Source organism: Octopus sinensis, linkage group LG10 (assembly GCF_006345805.1).
Source record: "Octopus sinensis linkage group LG10, ASM634580v1, whole genome shotgun sequence".
Lineage (NCBI taxonomy): Eukaryota > Metazoa > Mollusca > Cephalopoda > Octopoda > Octopodidae > Octopus > Octopus sinensis.
The window spans coordinates 73,917,320-73,941,813 of record NC_043006.1 but is presented as its reverse complement, the minus strand read 5'-3'; the positions used below and the strand labels follow the sequence as shown (position 1 = coordinate 73,941,813).

Genomic DNA, 24,494 nt, shown 5'->3' with positions numbered 1-24,494 from the left:
TAGGAAATTCGAAAAAATAGATTTAGAAATACAAAGATCGAACAGGGTCATATGTTTAGCAGAAACATGTATGTATGTATGTATGTATGTATAAGCATGTGTGTGTGTGTGAATATTTGCATTTACATATAAACACAAACACGCATACACAAACACACACACATATTTATATACATATACACAGACTAGTCGCACGCATTTTGTGTATATATCTACATGTTCAGGTTTGATTGAAAACAGAACAAATATAACCCAATGCATGAGTGTGTGTATTATATATATATATATATAAATATATATATATGTGTGTGTGTGTGTGTGTGTGTGTGTGTGTGTGTACACCTACATCACATACATACATACATACATACATACTTTCATTCATTAGTTTTGCTTGCTTTTTTATCTACGCGTCAACGGTGGAACTTTGTACAGAATTCAAAAAATCAAAATTATAAGCGAAGATATACCAAAAGCTGATGCAAGGCTAAAAGACCGGGGAAGATAATTTCAAAACATTAAGAATTTTGTCACATATCTTTTCAGAATTTCATTTTTTGAAGGTAAAGGTTAACTATGAACATATTCTTCGGCCTGCTTCTCTTTGTTGACATAGTATATTCTAAACACGCCTCCAGATAACTGAATAGATTTTGACATGCAGAGAAAAAAAAAGTAACAAAAATAATGCTGAATACTAACCTAAGGCTGTCCCTTTCAGCAACACGAAATCATTAAAACCTGCATAGCAGAAGACGGCATGCTTTATCGTAAGTCATTCTTCGCATCTAATCAACAGCTGTTCGGTTTCTGTAGTTTCCAGAAACATCACGTATCAAAGAATTCACGGCCTTCTTGTTTATGATACATAAAATGCATTCGACCGTGTCTAATATAAAGGAAAATTTTCGCTAAATTAAACGCCTACAAGATCTGTCTAACTTACAGATTTAGAATCGTCATTTGCATTGCTGACTGTTTTATTACGTGCTCAATTTTTGCTATATTCCTCAAGTTTGGTTTATGTCTTATCACGCAGTCTTCTGTGCGATTGCTGTCCAGTGTATTTGTGTGTGAAGTTGTAACATCATTGCATCAATGCTGGTATTACTTGGTTGCAAATTCGAAATCTAGTCATCGTTTACACATTTAGCAATGTATTTGTGATGTTGTCACTTTAATCTAAAATAAATTCTGTCCTATTTTATCCTAGACTTTATTCTTTGTAGAAGACAACGTGCTTATCGATGGAACTGAGATGCGTTTAACCGAGTCTGGAAAATGTCGATTCTGTAATGAAGTGGTCCATGATATGCGGTGGAGATTGGTCTCAGGACTCAAAGAAACAAGGCAGCATACTGTATCTCCTTCATTTTTTCACCTATCCACTAACCTCGACTTATACTTTATTTATCGATCCTGAATGATAAACACAATTTTGACCTCGATGGTGTTTGAACTCAGAACGCAATCAGTTGCAACAAATACTAGAAGGCTTTGTGGCCGACACAATAATGATCCTACCAATTCGCTACCTTTAAGCATATTCTTATGTATGACGGGATGCTGACAAGAGGACCAGTTAATTATGATTTTATCCAACATATTCCCCTCATATATATTCACACACTTATAGCAGCGGTATTTCACTATACGCTCTGTAATAGAACTCGGATGGTTATATATATATATAATATATATATATATATATATATATATATATATAGTATATATACATATTCTTTTATTTGTTTCAGTTATTTGACTGCGGCCATGCTGGAACACCGCCTCTAGTCGGACAGATCAATCCCAGGACTTATTCTTTATAAGCCTAGTACATATTCTATCTTTTGCCGAATCGCTAAGTTATGGGGCGTAAATACACCAACATCGCTTGTCAAGCGATGGTGGGGGGACAAAAACAAACGCACAAACATATATATATATATATATATATAGTTAATCCAAACAAGAAAGCACAAAAAAACACAACGCGAGGACGTGGAAAAAGTATAGTATTATTGGACGCTCAGGAAAGAAGGAAAGAAGGAGAGTTTAAAGTTTCGAGCGGAGCTCTTCGTCGGAAACATAGGAGAAGGAAAGATCCAGATATATATATATATATATATATATATATATATATATATATATATATATATATATATATATATATATATATATATATAATACGACAGGCTTCTTTCAGTTTCCGTCTACCAAATCTACTCACAAGTCTTTGGTTGACCCGAGGCTATAGTAGAAGACACTTGGTCAAGGTGCCACGCAAAGGGATTGAACCCGCAACGATATGACTGGGAAGCACGCAGCCACTCCTGCACCCATATATATATATGAAAGCATACACACACATCTATATATATGCTGTGTTACCAAACAGCACATGTTCTTATTCAAACGATGTTACTTTTCTCCCTTCCGCATCTCCTCAGTCAAGCAGTCAAAAGTGAATCAACACAACATACATATACTGTTTGTTTAAGCAGAGTGTTTCTAGAAAAGTAGGAACGTGACCAGTTATTCTCTCTCCGCAATACACGAAGGAAACAGTCTTGAATTACGTCCTTCCAGTGTATGAACAACACATTAAGTATCGTTTCATAGCATCCACATAAATACCTCAACAAGTGATCCTGTATATGAGGGCTGGATCTGTATTAAATTCAAGCGAAATTTCTCTTAAGATCTTGTCTTAATAGATAAAATCACGTATTTGACAGTGTAGACCTACGAAATCCTACAAGAAGAATGAATTGCTACGGTTGGAATGCCTTTGATCATAGGTCTGCCGATCAGAATTCGTTGGAGATCTAATCAACAGCAACTACTTCTCATAACTAACATTGCCAAATCTGCTCCCCAATGATTAAGTATCGTATTAGATACCGCTGTAATCACCATAGAGGTTGTACCTAAATGTATGTATGCAATAGTTGTACAACTGCACATACGATTATGTTGGACTGTATTCAAAAAACAAGGTTATTTGGCAAAGACTCAATTTCCCACACGCTACAACCATTGGCTCGCGAACCTACGAGAAGTCCTCGACGTTGGTGATCTACCTGAAAGAAATAGCAGATGAACCTCCCTCTTAAATCATTCACAACTGTCTTTCATTTCTCTAGAGCAGGGGCCTCCAAAGTACGGCCCGCGGGCCGGATTCGGCCCGCCAAGGTTTTTAATCCGGCCCGCCGAGCTGTCCTCCAAAATTATAAAACAAATGTCGAAAAACAAGCCTTGCCGAAATCATACAAAAACAAATATACTTTACACCCCTTTTAATACGTTTGACAAATATAGTACAGCAAATAGACGCAAGACGACGCTAATTGATTTGCCATCAATTAATGTCTTTAAATTGCGCCGGCGAATTAAAAATTTATACACTAAACTTTAGTGTAAATATAGGTTCTTTTCCACTCCCCCCGTTTTAACTGACCCATCAGAACCACCATAAAATGAATTAACTTCGCTATGGAGCTACCTATCATTCATCTTAGATAATAGGCGATTGTCAGTGAGATGGATGGTGCTGCTTACAATGAAGCAGAGATTCAATTTCTAGCTTTATTGATGTCGCAGAAAAGTCAACCTATTCCATCAACTGTCGAGAGAGCAGATACGACAAGTATGACGTTAATAAAAGTCCCGTGCCTAGTATAATAAAAGAAGACAAATATCGATTTATCGATGTTACCTACATCTCACGAGCGATGAATAGAGAGGGTTGAGCCTGACGTTGTGTGGTGGTTTCTAATCCTGGTGCAGTCGCCAATCAGCGTGGAGTAAAGTTCGATGCGCATTCCGTCAGTCAGCACAGACTTGGCGTTTTCGTTGTGCACAAGTGTGAGTCATTTGTCGTCGTCGCTGCCGAAGTGAATGCACGTATCGAGTGACGTGTGAATATTGTTTTTACTTGTTTCGTCCTTTTACATATATCGTCGAGCAAAATCTGTCGACCCATGGTAAAAATGTTAGCTCAAGGAAGAAAACGAAAAATCGACTCTGAGTGTAGAGTTTTTAAGGAACAATGGAACATAGACTATTTTGTCATAGAGTCAAACAACAAGGCACTATGCGTTATATGCACCGACACAATTGCAGTACTTAAAGAGTACAACGTTCGGAGACATTATGAAAAAAAGCATTCATCACAGTACTACCAATTCATTGGACAGCTACGTAAAGAGAAATTTGACAAATTAAAGAAGAATTTATCATCAATGCAGTTTGTTTTCAAGAAGAAGGCTGTAGAAAAAGAGAGAGCAACAAGAGCAAGCTTCCATATTGCTAACCTTTTGGCGAAGAAAGGTAAGCCATTTACAGATGGTGAACTTATTAAAAAGTGCTTGAATGAGGTAGCTAAGGAAATGTGTCCAGAAAACGTAGATTTATTTTCCGCAATTAGTCTTTCTGCGAACACTGTTGCTCGTAGGGTTGAACATATTGAAAGAAATATTAAATCACAGCTAAAAGACAAAGCCAGCAAGTTTGTATGCTTTTCTGTTGCACTTGATGAGTCAATTGATGTATCAGACACATCCCAATTGTTATTGTTCATCAGAGGAATAAATGCCAATTTTGAGATTACTGAGGAACTTGTATCTGTGCACAGCATGCATGGAACAACAACAGGCATAGATATTTTTAGAGAAGTGGAAAAGTCAGTGGCTGAGTATAATTTGGAATGGAAAAAACTAAAATGCATAACAACAGATGGTGGCAGAAATATGTGTGGAACCAAAAAGGGCTTAGTTGGGCAAATTAACAAAGTAATTGAGAATTCCGGTGGATTGAAACCTTTGGTATTGCATTGTATTCTTCATCAGCAAGCACTGTGTGGAAAGCATCTTGATTTATCATCTGTATTAGATCCTGTGATTTCCACTGTTAACTACATAAGATCTCATGGACTCAAACATCGCCAATTTCGTGATTTCTTGGAGGAAATGAATGCTGAGTTTCCAGACCTACCTTACTATACTTCAGTAAGATGGCTTAGCTATGGAAAAATTCTGGCTAGATTTTTTGAGCTTCGAACTGAAATTGAAATATTTTTAAATGAGAAAAACCATTCACAGGTGTTGCTCAAAGACAGTGAATGGCTCTGGAAATTAGCATTTTCAGCCGATTTAACTATGCATCTCAATGATTTCAACCTACGGATACAAGGTGAAACTTCACTCATCTGTGATTTGTACTCAAAGGTGAAATCTTTTCGTAAGAAATTAATACTATTTGAAAGTCAGTTAACAAGAAGCTGCTTTACTCATTTTTCACGATGTGACAAATATAGACAGGAAGCTGCCACTCCATTTCCAAACTTGTTTGCTCAAGATGTCATTTTAGCTTTGAAACAACAGTTTGAAGAACGTTTTTCTGATCTTGATGCATGTTCTTCAAAACTAAGAATTTTTGAAAATCCATTTAACTCTGTTATTGGAGACTTACCTTCTGAGTTACAAATGGAAGTTATTGATTTGCAATCCAATGACATCCTGAAGGACAAATATAAAGAGGGAAATTTGATTGAATTCAACAAATGCCTTCCATCCGACCAATTTCTTCATTTAAGGAGGTTTGCCTGTGAATTCATTTCAGTTTTTGGCACCACATATTTGTGTGAGAAGACTTTTTCAAAGATGAAATACACAAAATCCTGCTACAGATCACAATTGTCTGATGAACATTTAAATGCATTGCTTGTTATTGGAACCACTCATTTTGAACCTCAGTTGGACAAAATTTTGTCAGAAATGAAACAATTTCATGTTTCCCCTATTGATCAAAGTTTAAAAAAACATGTTAATTGTTACTGATATTATATACATTGTGATTATGTACTGAATAAATAACCTTTTTTAATTATTAATTCACTATTTATTTATATTATTTTGGTAAAATAAATAATTTAGAACCTTGGCCCCCGTAGCTTTAAAAATTCAGCAATGTGGCCCTCCGCTGGAAAACTTTGGAGACCCCTGCTCTAGAGTAAGAGAAACGATAATTTAGATATAATGTAATCTGTGATAACGCTTGCACGAAATGACAGGACCTTCGTATGTGTGTCTGCTCGATTTGGCTGATAAGGAAATAAGCAACGATAACGGATAGGATAGCAAACGCCATTGGGCCCCCGACAGAAATACTAAGTATTACCTCTGTCGTTACTACTACTACAACTAATAATAATAATAATAATAATACTGCAGTTTCTTCCACTGCTGCTGTTACAACTACTACTACCACGACCACCTTCACGACCATCATCATTATTCCTACTACTACAACTACTACCACCGCTATCCTCCTTACTACTACTACTGCCTCTGCTGCTGCTACTACTACTACTCCCACTACTACTACTACAGCAGTTGCTTCCGCTGTTGCTGCTGCTACAACTACTACTTCTACCACCACCACCTTCACGACCATCATCATTACTCTTACTTCTACTACCACCGCTATCCTCCTTACTACTATTACTGCTGCTGCTGCTACTGCCACTACTAATACTAATACTGTCTTTGCAATTCTGAATAAGCAATCTACAAACCACATGCGCTCACGTAATGCCCCACTGCCTTCTCCTGATCATTCCTCTTTTTTAACATAACATTGTCTGCTACGCATCTCACTGTACTAAATTCCACACTAAATACTTTAAGCACTCCTTCTTCCTCAGTATTAGAGCTACAAACAGTTTGGAATTTTCTTGCCACCCACATTTCGAACTAAAGGAACAGAAAAAAATCATCCGCGTCGATCTCATTATGTAAGGAGGCATACAAACATCATAAATGCTTTTACTACTACTACTACTACTACTACTACTACTACTACTACTACTACTACTACTACTGTGCCTATAGAAGAAAGGATTATTATTATTAGTATTGTTATTATTATTATTGCTATTATCATCATCATTATTATTATTATTATCATCATTATTAATATCATCATCATTATTATCATCATCATCATTATTATTATTATCATCATTATTATTATTATCATCATCATTATTATTATCACCATCATTATCATCATCATCATCATCATCATCATCATTATTATTGTTATTATTATTATTATTATCATATGTTTGACTTTTGCTATGTATTTGTACAAGTTGGTCCCAAGTCTCACGCAGAGACCTCAAGAGACAACAAGTTAGACGTTCATGTTGGTGTTATGCCTAGGGTGCTATATATTTAGTTTTGCACATAGTATTGTTCTATAGAATGTTTAAGAAACCATAAGAAAATTATGAGTTTGTTTTAAAATTTGAGATTACATAGACAGTCATAAGAATTTTTCGGGTAGGTATTTAGCCTAATTGTGGCAATCTTCATTGTTAATTCCAGTAGTAAAAGTACACGACCACCTTCTTTTCTTGGCAGGTAAAGTCGTTCTGTATCTGCCTTCTATGCATTGTCAACAATTTTCGTATTTTTCTGCCAAGATTACATATTCCAGTGATTGACCAGTTAATAATATTGAAACAGTAAGTCACGACTGGCATGGTTAAAGTATTGATCGCTTCGATCCTGTTCCTTACATTCATCTCTGTCTTGAGAATTGCCCTTACCCTACGATAACATTCTCTTCTGATCCTTTCCCTAATCACTGAATGCTTGATTCCATCACCTTAAAATACGCCTAGGTATTTGTACCTCTCCGCTGGTTCTAACTCCTGTATGATATTCTGCAGGTCAAGATTAACGTTGTATGTTCCTGTCATGCTTCTTTTTGATAAAGGTTGCTTTTGCACATTTATTGAGGCCAAATTGCATCCTAATGTCATCACTGAATTGTTTAACAATCGCTAGTAAGCCTTATAGTTGTTGGTCATTTTTTGCAAAGAGCTTTAAATCATCCATGTAAATGAGATGATTTATATTTTTAACAAATATTTTATAGCCGTATTGTAGATCATCGAGCAATTTCGAGAGAGGCATTAAGGCAAGGCTAAAGACGAGTGGTGATAGAAAATGCCACATGCAATTCTTACATCTCCAGCATTGGAGGATTCATTGTCACTGTTCAAAGTCAGTGTGACTCTCCATGATCTCATATTACAGACAAGAAGTTTCGCAGAATAGGTGCTATTTTATACATTTCTTAATCCAACTATGTGGTAAACTATCAAAAGGTTTTTTATAGTCTATCCAGGCTATCGACAAGTTTTTGTGTCGTTTGTGACAATCCTCCATGATCAACTTATTGATGAGCAGCTGATATTTACAACCCTGGGCCCCACGTTTACATCCTTTTTGCTCATTAGGGAATGCGCCACTTTCTAAAGAAAACTATTCAGCCAAGACAGATGTTAGTATTTTATACATTGTTGTTGAGCAGGTTATGAGTCTATAACTTTTTGGTGCATTTGTTTCTTCACTTTTTGGAAGTAGGAATGTAACACTATTACCTAACCAAGAGGGAATCATACTAGGTTGTTGCAAAACATTGTTGTAAAGCTTTGTTAGCAGTTCATGGTTCTCTGAGAAGGCGTTCAACCAGAAGTTAGGAATTTTATCCTTTCCTAGAGACTTCCATTTGCTTGAGCTCCTGAGAGTAGATCTTACATCCTCTACCTTGATACCATCCCACTTTTGCTCTTCTAAGGAGTCTAAGTCTGTAGATATTCTATAAATCCAAGGGGCCTTTTCCTTGTGTGTTTTTTCTTCTACCCAAATTTTTTTCCAAAATTCCTGCACTTCTTTTGATGGGACAGACTTTACAGTAACTGGTATTTTCCTTATCTTCCTGTAAAAAGTTTTGGGGTTATGTTTGAACAAGTTGTGTCCTTGAATAATCTAACGCCCTTTTCATACCTCGCTATGTGGGCAGCTTTAGCACATACCTTTTGCTTGATGCCTTCTACAGTGGTATCGATGTCAAGTATGTTTTCATATTATATTTTTTCTTTAATTTTCGGATTTTTGTTGGTTTGATACTCTTGTCAAACTTAGGGTTTTTTAAACATTCTATGTCAGACATATATTGCTGAATTTGGTGTTGAATACGCTTTTGCCAAACATGCTTTTTGTGGGAATGTTGTCGTTTTTTTAATCTTTTCACCACATAGAATCGTTGAGATTTTCGTGGATGTATAGTACAGGTGGTTGAGATCTGTAATATCAGCATCATTGGGTGAAATTATATCTTTAAGTGTAAGGCGGATTTTACCAATTACTTTCAGACTTTGGTTAGAAATGCGAATTCTTGGGAGAATGTCACATTCATTCATAGTGGTTTCTTTAATTTTCACCCATTCAATCACGATTTCATTTTTTAGATCATGTAGTTCTGTTGAGTCAACATTTGTGTGACTTTTCGGCTTTTCGTCCGTCTTTACGTTCTGAGTTCAAATTCCGTCGAGGTCGACTTTGCCTTTCACCCTTTCGGGGTCAGTAAATTAAGTACCAGTCAAGTATTGGGGTCAATGTGATCGACTTACTCCCTACCCACAAATTTCAGACCTAGTGTCGATAGTAGAAGGGATTACCATTATTATTATTATTATTATTATTATTATTATTTGGCAGGACCTTTTTCCCACGGGTGAAATTGCTTAGCGGCATTTCGTCCGTTTTTACGTTCTGAGTTCAAATTCCACTGAGTTCGACTTCACCTTTCATCTTATCGGGATCGAGAAATTAAGTACCGGTTGAAGGCAGATGTTGATGTAAATCGACTTAGTCCTTCCTCTGAAATTCCTGTTCGTATGCCGAAATTTGAAATTATTAACATTATTATTGTTGTTGTTGTTGTGATTGTTGCTGCTGCTGTTACTGTGATTGTTGTTTTGTTGCTGCTGCTATTGTTATTGTTTATTAACGACACTTGTGTACAGATGAATAAGAAGAAAAAAAACAGAAAAGTTTCTAAACGTATATAATTTGAAAACAGTAAACAAACTTATTTCTTTTTTCGAAAGAAACATAGAATTAAGCAAATACCAATGTTTAATTATATGAATTCCAATATTCAATGTCTCGCCACTCTTCGGCGCAATAATCTATTTATGAAACAATACATTAACTTCGCTAAGTAATTTTCGGTTTCGTTTTGTATTTTTCATTTGGCAACAAGAGATTCGTTCAGCAACATAAGAAATATTAATCGCTAATATCCAGGTGCGATAGAAGCATAACAAGTTGAATAGAATTTATAGTTGCTTTTAAAGTGAAGTTTATAAGGACGGTCGTCTGGATAATATAGATGAAAAATAGACAGGGGTTGGGGTATTTGGCGGAGATTTATAGAATGCGTACTTTGCGTGCTAATAAGAAGCACAATATGGTGGGGGTTCTAAATCGGAAACAATTTTCCCCACAGATATAATTCTCCAACTCATTTGCAAGAAACATTTTCCGAAACACACTACGCTGGAGACTGCACGAAGCACCATATTCTACTAAAACTATGCCGTAGTGAGACAGACGAAATATCCACACATGAAACTATCATCCGCCATTAATAAACATATGCTGTATTCAGTACACCCGAATATATACAATGTTACAGGCACTTACTTACATAAAAGACACATACAGAATCAGACACATACGAAGCAACATGTGTGTTGTAACATAGGCACGCACGTTTCAACGGTACACACGCTGCCCTTGCATACACATTGATCTTTCTCTACACAAACGCATAGGCGAAGCACACATGCTTCCACACACACTTACACACGCATGAGCAAAACACACACGTCTGTATCTCACTCACACACATACGCATGTAGACGAAGAAATACTTCTCCACACGTACACACTCTTAGAGAAACTAAACACACAAATACAATGGTGTGCAACTGATCAAATTACACACGCCGTCAAACTCCACACAAGCTTACACACACACAGAAACATACACATACATACACACACGCACAGAAAGCGCCAAAATATTATCCTTAGTAGACACACGCAAATGCAAACAGCGCGCAAATATACACATAATAGCTAACTTATAGCACAACAAAACTACACGTATTACACAAACCAGCCTGCATCCATTACTCACCGGTTACAACACACATGTAATAGCACAACACTACACATTCACATGCAAACTCATGCAGGCACACACACTCACACGCACGCAGACATACACACACACACACACACGCACGTACACAACATTACCAAACGCACATCACACCAACTAAATGTTCTTTGATTATTTAATGATGCTTTCATTTGGTCACTGGTTTTTTAAATGGTGTTACAACTGATTTTTCGGAGTTCGTTTAATTCATTTTTTACGTACTAGTTTTTCGGCGGTTCTTCTTTTTTTACTTTCTTCATTATTTCTCTTTCGCCATAGTTTAACTCTCCGACAAAAACCCTCAACTTGAAGCATCAGAAACATATATAAAAAAAAACATATTTCAGTTTATCGTACATCGATACGGAAGAAATCCACAACATTCCGTCCCAGTAAACCACTATTGTCCTTGAAAGATGTTTTGTGTCTTTACTACGGATTGCTTGACTAGCACGGATTTTTTTCTTCTGGGGGTAGTTAAAAGAGAGGATTTATGTTAACAAACCGGAGACCCTGGTGCAACTGAAGAAGAACATCAATAGAGAAATCAGAGAAGTGTGGTCTGAAACTCTTTGAGGGTGTTATTGTGCAAGTTTTGGAAAGAGCATAGCGTGCGTAGCCGAAAATGGCTGCCATTTAAGCGGTAATTTTTCATATGTGATGTCGTGGTGTTGCAAACGTTGACTTGCACATATTAATTACCATTATGTCCTTTATATTATAACAAAATTTCATGCATATATTTATGAAGTTAAGGAAGCTGTGTTCCGGAACAAGATACTTTATTTCACGTTGCTCCACTTCACTCAGCTGTGGAAGTGAGTTGCGACGTCATGGATGGCAAGCTGTATCGGCCTTTGCCTTTCCCTTGGATAACATCGGTGCCGTGGAGAGGGGAAGATGGCATGCAAGGGCGACTGCAGTTCTTCCATAAACAACCTTACCCGGACTTGTTCCTCGGAGGTTAATTTCTTGGTGCAATCTCATGGTCATTCATGACGGAAGGGAATCGCCCATATATACATACATATCTATATATATATATATATATATATATATACACACATATATATGGTATGTATGTATATATATGTTGTATGTATACATATACATATTGTATGTATGTATAAGAGTGGGTGTGTGGTAAGAAGCTTGCTCCCCAACCACACGACTCTGGATTCAGTCCCACTGCCCCACTGCGTGGGACCATGGGTAAGTGTCTTCAATTATATCCTCGGGCCGATGAAAACCTTGTGAATGGATTTGGCAGGCGGAAACTGAAAGAAGCCCGTCGTTTTGCAGTTAGCACTTTTCTACGCGCTATTAATATTGTCATTATGTGTATTAATACTTGCATAGGAGATCAGATGTTGAATCTGTCAAATGTGTGTCCATGTATAGATTAATATAACAATATAATATATATTATAACGGTTTGGGTATACAGATATGTGTACTTGAATGGATGGATGCTGTATGTGAGTGTGCGTACGTGTATGTGAATGTACATACGTGTATATATATATATATTATATATATATATATATATATATATATATATATATATTATATATATATATATATATATATATATATATAATATATATATATATATATATATACACATATATATATGAGTATGTACATACGCATGTATAAGTATGTTGAAATTTTTATTGTGTATAAATGTATGAGCAATTGTAGTAAGAGCTTACATCTGTAAAAACAATTTGCAAGTATTTTAATTTTTAATTTTAATTATTAATTGTATTCGCTAATCTAATTAGGGATATCTACTTTTACTTATTTAATTGACCATTAGGTTGACTGATTTATAGATTGTTTAGCCAATTAGTTGGAAATTAGCTAGTCAGCTCATTGTTTCGGTTCACTGGTTAGCAGACCAGTAGTTCCATATTTAGGCCACTTACTCTAGTTATTACCTCCCCTTAAACCTAAATATTTTCCTAATTTTCCTATGGAATACATTCGTTTCACTGTTTTTACTAATTTCACATTCCTATTAATAACTTTTGGACTGTTTTCAACCCTAGCCACCTAACTTCTTAAATGTCCGAATAGGTTCCTCTCTGAATATTTATTCCATAATAATATTATTTTTTAAAATATAGTATTTACTATCCTAAGCGTTTAGGGCCCCTTGAAACATACACTATTTTCCCATTCATTTATTAATTTATCTTACTCCGTATAACGGGCTCAATAGCAGACGTTCTGTTTTTGAATTTTAACTGACCAATTACATCGAACGTTGGGCCTTGGTCTATCTCTCTTCAGATAACTGGTGGAAGGGCTTAACCACCTACTAGTAAATAAATATAAAAATACACTTAACCGATTGGCCCTTTACTATGATTAATACTATTAATTATTACTACAAATATAACTATTATTAAAATTGTTGTATTTAGGAATGGTCATTTTGCCAGTTTAGCCAATAAAAACACACGCACTATATATTTGGTGTTACTTTGCTTCAGTATTATTTATTTTTTACATTAATCTTAATCTTATTTCGGCCAGAGTTCTTTCGTCACACTTCTGTGACCGCATCAGTGGTCCTTTGTTTTCTTCTTACTTATTTGTGTCTCTCCTTACTAACCGTCAGCCATTAATCTAAAACCATATTGTACTTTCACCCCTTCTCCGACTAAAACCTATTGGCGTATCCCACTATTATTTTTTATTTCTTGTTATTTATTATTTATCCATTCTATCCCCGCCGTACAAAGGATTAATCCACCAATTGCTATTTTTGGTTTAGTCATTTACTTAACGTCCCAAAGAGATACGCAAGCAAAATGGTATGATTACAACCATATTCATCTTTTCCCTTTTTCTTCTCTATTTATTCTTCACTCTGATGAAGCTCCATGTTTCAGATCGGTTTATTACCAAATATGTTAAATATTTTTAGCATATCAATGGCAATACCATACAACATTGGAAGCAGAAACAGCTGTTAGATAGGATACAGTGTTTTTTTTTTTTGTTTTGAATCAAAAAATTATTGACGTAAGTCAATTGTTGTTCATCGATATTTCTCCATTTTCTGCTTTCTTTAAATTTTGATTCTTGATAAACTCATGTTTATCATTGTCTTCACTTATAATTTATGAGCATAATATGCTTGCATATGTATGCCCATGGTTAAACATAATTAGTATATTGGTAGTATAATGGATACTTCTATCCTTTAGACGGTTATTTTAACCTCTAGTTCAGTTAACCTGATATATGTATGTATGCATATATGTATGTATGTATGTATGTATATGTGTCTGTATTTGACTTCCACCATCACTTGACAACCGATATTGGTGAGTTTACATTACCGTAACTTAGCACTCCGGCGAAAGTGACCGATGGAATAAGTACTAGGCCTACAAAGAATAAGGCGACTAAAAGAGGCGCGACAGCATAACTGCAGTCACATGACTGATAAAAGAATATATATGTGTGCGTAGTTGAAAGTTATAGGAAAAGAGAAGACGAAGACAGATGTATGAAAAACAAGCAAGTGTATTAGTTTGACACACGAGAAAAATTAATATGTTTTAAGTTTCGGGCCTACGCTTCCAGCAATAAGAGAAATTAAACAGAGAGAGAGAGAGAGAGAGTCAGAGAGAGGGAGAGAGTAAAAAATCTTGTAGATTTCTGCGGTCCACTATATATACACATATATACACACACACACACACATATATGTATATATATATATATTATATATATATATATATAATATATATATATATATATATATATATATATATATATATATATACATATATATGTATGTGTGTGTGTGTATTTATATCACATGATTCCTTATTTCTTTATTGCCCACAAGGGTCTAAACATAGAGGGGACAAACAAGAACAGACAAAGGTATTAAGTCGATTACATTAACCCCAGTGCGTAGCTGGTACTTAAATTATTAACCCCGAAATGATGAAAGGCAAAGTACACTTCGGTGGAATTTGAACTCAGAACGTAACGGCAGACGAAATACCGCTAAGCATGTCGCCGGCATGCTAACGTTTCTGCCAGCCCACTGCTTTTTTATATATGATATGATTCCGCTCACATACACATATCCATATATGTGTATGTCTATTTAACATAAAACATATGTGTGTATATATATATAAGCATATATGTATGCATGTATGTATATGAGTTCTTAAAATCATGTTAAGCCTGATTTTGGCCTCAGTTGTAATCTCAAATGGATTCATGGTAAACAATATCAACTTGATTGATTAAAGTGTACGTTTTCTTTGGTGGAGAGGTCACGCTTTTGACCTTCGTGCAGACGAAATATTATGAATTATTTTTTCAATATTCCAAAGGTGTTATTTATTTTAACTATAACAAAGTTTTATTGTTTGTCTCTGTTTATACTGAAACAATGGACACTTTCATACATACATACATACATACATACATACATACATACATACATATATATATATATATATATACATGTATGTATGTATGTATGCATATATATATATATATACATGTATGTATGTATGCATATATATATATATATATATATATATATTTATACATGTAGAATGGTCATAAGTTACAATTCTAAAAATAGATATTTAAATGCTGATAAATTTTGATCATACTTTGATGGATATCATTTTTATTTTATATATTCTGTGTTATCGTCGTAATATTAACAGGAATCATATTTTCTAGTTATTCGATTATAATCAAATTTAAAATATCTCAGCTTAAAGGTTGTTACCGTAAAACTTCCGAGACATGTATCTGAGAAGAAAAAATTATCACGCTGACGAAATTGTTGGAAACATTATAAATGATATGACCTGCAGGCTAAGATATATAGTATGAAGAAGTTATAAAGTTTTCAAAAACTTCCTCTATTTAATTACATAGTGGCTTTAAAAAGAAGATCAAATCTATATGAGGTGTGTGGGGTATATGATGTTAAGTTACTTGGTATGCCGAAGCACTTTATAAGACAAGCTGGCTACAGAAGATAATTAACTGCTTTAATTGATCAACAAGCCAGACTAATTTGTTACAAGATATTCACTCAATGTGCGTTTAATAAATTAGAAAGAAAAATTTACTGACTTATTTGCTATGATTGCTCATGATGCATTCGAACAAATACGATGCAAAAAGGAATGTCTGCCAAAAATACTGTGAGCTGGAAATTTTGAGGAAACTTAATGTGTGCAAGGGGAAAGTATTTGGGCAGACGGGATAATAATTACGTACGAGAAATTTAGAAAATTTAAAAACGGAAAGATAACACTTTTTACTCTTTTATTTGTCTCAGTCATGTGAATGTGACCATGCTGGAGCACCACCTTTAGTCGAGCAAATCGACCCAAGGACTTATTCTTTGTAAGCCTAGTACTTATTGTATTGGTTTCTTTGAAAGAACCGCTAAGTTACAGGGACGTAAACACACCAGCATCGGTTGTCAAGCGATGTTGGGGGGGGGGACACAGAACACAAGCGTATATACACACACACATTATATATATATATATATATATATATATATACGACGGGCTTCTTTCATTTTCCGTCTACTAAATACACTCATAAGGCTTTGGTCGACCCGAGGCTATAGTAGAAGACACTTGCCGAAGACGCCACGCAGTGGGACTGTACCCGGAACTATGTGGTTCATAAGCAAGCTACTTACCACACAGCCACTCCTACGCCTATGTTTCAAAATTAAATAACTTAGAACTTTGGAGGATTGAGCTTCGACAAGGATGTCTCTATGATTTTGTATACAGGAAGGGAAGATGTTAATTTAATTAAAGCATAGAAGAAATCCAGAAAACAGTGAGAGGATTTCAAAATAAAGCAATCCAATGGCGATCAAGTGTTAAGGAAACTCCATGCCTCCCGGAAATGGGATCATACCAAAATTCTTTGGGAGAGAAAAAAACTGTTTCACTTGTTTCTACGCAGTAAGTTTGAGACAAACTTTTGAAACGTTGCAACTTTTAAATTAAGAGAAAGCTTCCGGCCAGCATATCTGATGAAACATTTACACTGTCCAGTGCAATAGACGTCGCGAAACCCATGGTAACTTTCAGACCGGTTATACACAATGACCGAAGATACATCACTCCATATATGTACATAACATGGTCAAAAATTTTCACACAGCCTGAAATTTCAGGGTTGTGGCTAAGTGGGTTACATCGAATGAAGTTCCCAAATTGTTGGCACATATGTTATCGTCCCTGAAAGGATAAAAGCAAAGCTGACCTCAGCGGAATTTGAACACAGAACATATAGAAAGAAGAGGTGCTGCTAGTTATTTTAACGAGCGTTCTAACGATTCTGCCACCGACTCACCATCATATGTGTGTATATATGCTTGTATGTATGTATATATATGTATGCATATATGTATATATATGTATGCATATATGTATATATATGTATGCATATATATATATATATATATATATATATATATATATATATATATATATATATATAATATATATATATATATATATATTGTATTTTGGGATGGTCTCCCGTAGTGGAGGCGCAAATAAACACACACACCTGGAAATCTTTCGTCACACGTCTGTGGCCTCTTCAGCGACACTTTCCGTCCTCGTGTAAGCTCCTGCTCCGCTTACTTTATTCTCGTGTGTGCATTTGCCACCTCCCTCCAGCAACAAAAAAAAATAGATGACCATCCCGAAATACAATAATATCTGTTTCAACACACGGTTTATCACCAGGAATCTTGCAACACAAATCCATAAACGTATATTATAAATATATATACATATATATATATATATATATTATATATATATATATATATATTATATATATATATATATATATATATATATATAAGTAGTATGTAATAGTATGTAAGCCAGTTATTTTATATTTATAATAAGCTAGATTTAAATACAATATACCCACATAAACGTGCCTTCTGATTGGAGGTATGAAGGAAAATGTGTATAAAAATACCGACGTCTACTCAAGTTAATGTCCCATTTATACTCAATGTAGTTTAAATGCACATACGCAAACACATATGTATACACATACATACACACACAAGTGCATACATACAGACGCGTGCATTCACACAGACATAAGCGCGCGCACACACACACACAAAAACACGCACATACACACACCATACATATACTCTTTTACTCTTTTACTTGTGACTGTGGCATGCTGGAGCACCGCCTTTAGTCGAGCAAATTGACCCAAGCACTTATTTTTCGTAAGCCTAGTACTTATTCTATCGGTTTCTTTTGCCGAACCGCTAAGTTACACACCACCATCGGTTGTCAAACAATGTTGGGGTGGGGACACAGACACACAAGCACACACACATATATATATATACATATATTCGACAGGCTTCTTTCAGATTCCGTCTACCAAATCCATTCCCATGGCTTTGGTCGGCCCGAGGCTGGAGTAGAAGACACTTTCCGAAGGCGCAACGCAGTGGGACTGAACCCAGAACCATGTAGTTGGTAAGCAAGCTAATTACTACACAGCTAATCCTAAGTTTTGAATTCGTGGTTAGCGAGTATCTCTGAAATAGAGTGAAATCCAGTTGGAAGCTATATAAGTAACTATATATATATATTTAAGTAGTATGTAAATAGTATGTAAGCCAGTTATTTTATATCAATAATAAGCTAGATTTAAATACAAATATACCCATATAAACATGCCTTCTGATTGGCGGTATGAAGCAAAATGTGTATAAAAATACCGACGTCTACTCAAGTTAATGCCCCATTTATACTCAATGTAGTTTAAATGCACATACGCAAACGCATATGTATACACATACATGCACACACAAGTGCATACATACAGACGCGTGCATTCACACAGACATAAGCATGCACACACACACGCACACACATACATATACTTTTTTACTTGTTTCAGTCATGTGACTGTGGCCATGCTGGAGCAAATCGACCCAAGCACTTATTCTTTGCAAGCCTTGTACTTATTCTATTGGTCTCTTTTGCCGAACCGCTAAGTTACGGGGACGTAAACACACCACCATCGGTTGTCAAACGATATTGGGGGAAAAAAACACAGACACACACAAACACACACACACACACATATATATATATATATATATATATATATATATACATATATACGACAGGGCTTTGGTCGGCCCGAGGCTATAGTAGAAGAAACCTGCCGAAGGTGCCACGTAGTGGGACTGAACCCGGAACCATGTGGTTGGTAAACAAGCTACTTACGACACACCTACTCCTACGTATCGAATTCGTGGTCAGCGAGTATCTCTGAAATAGAGTGAAATCCATTTTGAAGCTACATAAGTAACTTAATTGTATAAACAGAGATATCGCCTCTTGTTTATCCAATCTTTCAGAAACACCTTGTAGTCTTCTTTTTAGAATCTCATTTCCTATCTTGAAATTAAATCAATCTCAAGAAACACTACGAATTCTTTTGTTAATTATCATTATTTTCTGCGTAAGATGGGACTGAATTTCACATTTCTATATTATTGATGGAGAGGAAAGCCATAATACGTAGATTTACTTTTACTTTGATGTAGATAGTTGAAAAGAAACACAATGCTAAATTAAATAGCTACGATTTGAAAACCAGAAAAAACTTCAGGGGAGAAAAAAATATTCAGAGTAAAACTCCAAGTAAAACATATGTATGTTATATTTTATTCGTGTCAATTATTCGCAAACCGTTGTTATTGAACTCAGAATTTAAGGTGTATGTAAAATTTATGTATATAATTATATATAGGACCGTTACTGTTTCGTTTTATAACATCATTCTGTATTAGATTTCATTAAGAGTAGATTGTCGTTCTAAAAGAAAAAAATAGATGAATCAAATAAGCACTTAAAAATTTTGTTTTGTCTTCACTTAATATTGGATTCTGTGTTCATCGATGAATGTAAAATTTAATAAATAGAATTCAAGTAGAATTAATTTTGAAGTCTTTTAAAACGAATCTTCCAGGTTAAACTTTGCAAGTTGTCGCCATAAGCAGAAAAGAAATTCAGTCACAACATTCGGAAGTATAGAAAATAAATGGAATGCAGATTTTATTTCATGTTCACCTAAAAACATTATGCAAATCATCAGCTTGAAATATCCGCTTTGTTAATTGAAAGAAGACACCCAACGCTTTCCTCAACGGTAGCCATTTTGTTTTTGGTATATCTAATAATATAAAACACTATTTTACATTTGGCATTCTTTTTCCTCAAAGCAATGCATAAAAGTGTGCCTAAAGGGATTAATTCTTTAAAAGAGAACGTAATTCTATGGATTTACATTGAATAATGTTATTGATTGAAAAACATTTATACAATTTATTGCTTTAGATCTTTTCCTATGTTGATTCACAATAATGTTGTAACGTGGGATGAAAGCCAGTTCTTAACAATCCAGTTTTGTAGAAAAATCAGGAACATGTCGATATCTTACTATTATGTGCCTCTAAAGAATATCATTAAAACTTCTATCATTCCACTAGTCTTCCATTTGTACCATTTTACAAGCCTTCTGTCATATATAGTGTATGATATAAAGAACGAAATTAATGTGCGTGTGTGTATGCGTGTTTGTATGGATGTATATATATATGCATGTGGTTGTATGTGAGTATGTGTCTGTGTAAGTATTTGTCTGAGTATGTGTGTGTGTGTGTGTGTGTATGTTCACATATGAATTCCAATCCATGCTATTGATTCCAAATTTTTTTACTGAGCGTAAATCAAAGGCGCAATTTTGTGTAAACTATTCCGCGTATGTAATTTTTTTTCTCTGTATTAGAAATTTATTAAGTTGTTATGCTAACCCCGAAAAAACAATTGGATTTCTCGCTAATATTGTTTCTGTCACATGAAATATGTGATACAGAAAATTGTTGAGGTCAAATAGATTAATGCAAAGTCATCTCTCAATGTCAGTATCTAATTGATTTAATATACGATATCGTAACAGAATACGTGATATGCACTCTAGCATCTAATCATTTATTCTTTTCTTCATATTTTTTGTCTTTTTTGAAAGAGAACTCTTTCTGTTAATAAATCCATAGAAGCAGACATTTTCTTATCGATACGCAAATTTGTATTGAAGAAAGAAACAGTTAATGAAAACGCTCCTATGTTCGCGTTCATGAAGCATAAACAGCCTTTCGAAGCCCAGATTATCGACTAAGGTTTTGTATCTCAAATAAAACAAGACCAAGCCCATATAAGTATCTCGGTATACTATATTGGAACTTCTGCCATAGTCAAGCAATAATTAGATACAACAGTATTTCTCTAAAAATTATTTTGCATTAAATTGGAATTAGACAGATTCTTATAGAAGATTAATAAGAGAAAATTATGGAAATAAATTCCATACTCCAAACTGATACTTTCTAAAAACTAACGGTTTCTAACTGAGACAACAGGCCAAGCGAGGGGTAATTCGAAACCATCAACTCCAGCACTTATTGGGTACTGTGTTTTATCGAACCCGACCCCAAATGAATGAAAGGCTAAATCAATGTCAACAGAATTTGAACTCAGAATGTGAAGAATCGGAAAAAATACTGATTCAGCAAGATCGTAACCTTGTTAACATTGGTTTATATAATTTAGGCACCAGGCCATCAATGTTAAGGAATGGAACTCGATAATTATATCAACTCAAGAAATCTACTGGTACTTGATCAAGTAATGGGATAGGTGGTGTCCAATATACACACACCTACCCCAGTTGACAGGAATAGATAACGTGGAGCCGTAGGCTGCAGATAGCAACGCCGCTACGTACGCAAGACTCCCGGAGTTCCAACAAAAATCCGAGTTACAATAATAAATAATGATAATAATGATAATGATAATAATAATGTTAATAATAATAATGATAATAATGATGATAATGATAATGATGATAATAATGATGATAATAATAATGATGATAATAATAATGATGATAATAATGATAATAATGATAATAATAATAATACTAATAATAATGATAATAATAATTATAATAATGATAATAATAATAATAATAATAATAATAATAATAATAATAATGATAATAATAATAATGATAATAATAATAAGAAGAAGAATAACGATGAGGAGGAGGAGAAGTAGACGTACTGTACCCATATCTGCATGCATCTTTATAAAACCTTAATATTTTATGTGTTTGTGTTGTATTATATGAATATATCTCTGTACTGTCCTCCCCACTTCCCCTTCCCTAGGGTGGCTGGTGCGTCCCGGCAAGTGATTGCATGAAGCATGCAGGTTATAATAATGATAATAATAATAATAATAATAATAATAATAATAATAATAATAATAATAATAATAATAATAATAATAATAATAATAAAAAGGATGTGTTTATTAATTGACATGAGTATTTCCTGTGATTACAATATAGCGGCGAAAGAATTTGACAAGATTAGTAAATATAAAGACCTGCTAATAGAAATTGAAAAAATGTGGCATCTCAAGGCGACTACAGTACCAGTGATTGTAGGATCTCTAGGAATGATAAAAAAAGGTACTGAAACCTATTTGAAAATTATTCCAGGCTCACTATCCCTCCAGGAAGTGCAAAAAATCGTATTAACTGGAACGGCTCATGTACTGAGAAGAGCAGTATCGCTGTGAAAATAACATCCATCCATGAATTTATTTATTTATTAATTTTTAAATACATATTTTATCTGTGAATTTGCGCGTGTAATCTGGGAATGCATACAATACCCTTCTCTGCCCTAGATATATGGAAAACACTCGGTGAGAAACGGAAGAAAATTTGAAGAAGGAAATAATAATAATAATAATAATAATAATAATAATAATAATAATAATATAATAATAATAATAATAATGATAATTTGGCTTTAAATATTATCACAAGGGCAGCAATTTTAGGGGATGAGTCAATTACATTGTCCCCAATGTTCAATTGGTGATTATTTTGTCGACCCCAAAAGGATGAAAGATAAAGCCGACCTCGGCGGAATTTGAAATCAGAACGCGTTAATTATTCTGCCAGCTCGGCCCCTTTATAATAATAATAATAATAATAATAATAATAATAATAATAATAATAAAAAGAAGTAGTAGCAGTAGTAGTAGCAGTAGTAGTAGTAGTAGCAGTAGTAGTAGTGGTGGTGGTGGTGGTGGTGGTGGTGGTGGTGGTGGTGGTGTGGTGGTGGTGGTGGTAGTAGTAGCAGCAAAATAAGAAGAAAAAGAAGTAAAAGAATAAGAAGAAAAAGAGAAGAAGAAGAAGAAGAAGAAGAAGAAGAAGAAGAAGAAGAAGGGATATGACTATGATCATATATAAGGATGGATGCATATATGAATGGGTATGTATGTATGTATATATGTATATACAACTAAAACTCGAAATACAAAGCGAATTTTTATTCATACTTCATTGCTGTCTCTTCTTACAACTTGTCACACCAGTCATCTCTCATTAAGTAACCCAAGCCCACCACTTACTCTAGTATTCTTCTTTCAAAACCCACATCTCACTTTCTCATACATATAATATTTCGTAAATGAATATTATAAAACTAACAACTCAAGTAATACACATCAAGCACTTTGTTAAAAAAATAAAACTGCAATTAACACATTCATTAACAAGTAACCCTCTCGATATTGCTCATCATCATAGAATACCAAAGCACTGAAGGACGTTCATATACAAACTCATAATTAGATCAAAACAACGTTGCTTCATTGGCGATAAAACATGATTTCACTAAAAAATACTTATTGTACTCAACCTGACATTATTCAGCCAGAATTTTCTGTATTCTGAATGTGTTCCATATTTTCCACTAGTTAATGTACTCCTTATTTCTGTAAAGTTCCCCCTATTTTTTTTAAAATATACACTGTAAACGGATTTTCCGGAACCAATATATTCAGCAGTGCTTATAAAGGGCTTCATTTATTAAAACTACGCTTAAATCAATATTTTTAATCACAGAGACAAAATGACTGTTTAAGAGTTGTTCATTCAAGGATCTGAGGACCAAGTATGAGTGTCGCTCAAAGAACGTGTGCATTTCACTCAGTGGTGCATTGATTTTAGAGGAACTTATAATGTATGTTTTAACGACGTCCTCAGTAAATAATGCCTCGTTTAGGATTTAGAGAATTTATGTCATAATTATTATATCTTTCATGATCTGGAATCCACATGACCCACGGGGGTCCACATACGATTTAGTTGTTAAAGATTAAAAGCAATAAATCTTATATATTTCTACAATACAGAAGATATTCTAACAATTTTTAGATACAATTCGTAGTAAA

At 34.5% G+C, this 24,494-nt stretch overlaps 1 protein-coding gene across 1 annotated transcript; it reads left to right on the top strand.

Annotated features, from left to right (window-relative positions):
* The first annotated feature begins 4,391 nt into the window (after positions 1 to 4,391).
* Positions 4,392 to 21,360, top strand: LOC115216254 (general transcription factor II-I repeat domain-containing protein 2-like). Its single transcript, XM_029785453.1, has 2 exons — positions 4,392 to 5,825; positions 21,211 to 21,360. The coding sequence occupies exons 1-2, from the start codon at positions 4,392 to 4,394 to the stop codon at positions 21,358 to 21,360; spliced, it is 1,584 nt and encodes a 527-aa protein (XP_029641313.1).
* Positions 21,361 to 24,494: the final 3,134 nt, after the last annotated feature.

What these genes read in the sequence shown, in the direction of transcription:
- LOC115216254 (XM_029785453.1), top strand. Translation starts at nt 4,392, where the DNA reads ATGTGTCCAGAAAACGTAGATTTATTTTCCGCAATTAGTCTTTCTGCG. An exon ending in ATCAAAGTTTAAAAAAACAT is followed by an intron (nt 5,826 to 21,210) that starts GTTAATTGTTAC and finishes CTTTTTTGAAAG; the next exon opens with AGAACTCTTTCTGTTAATAA.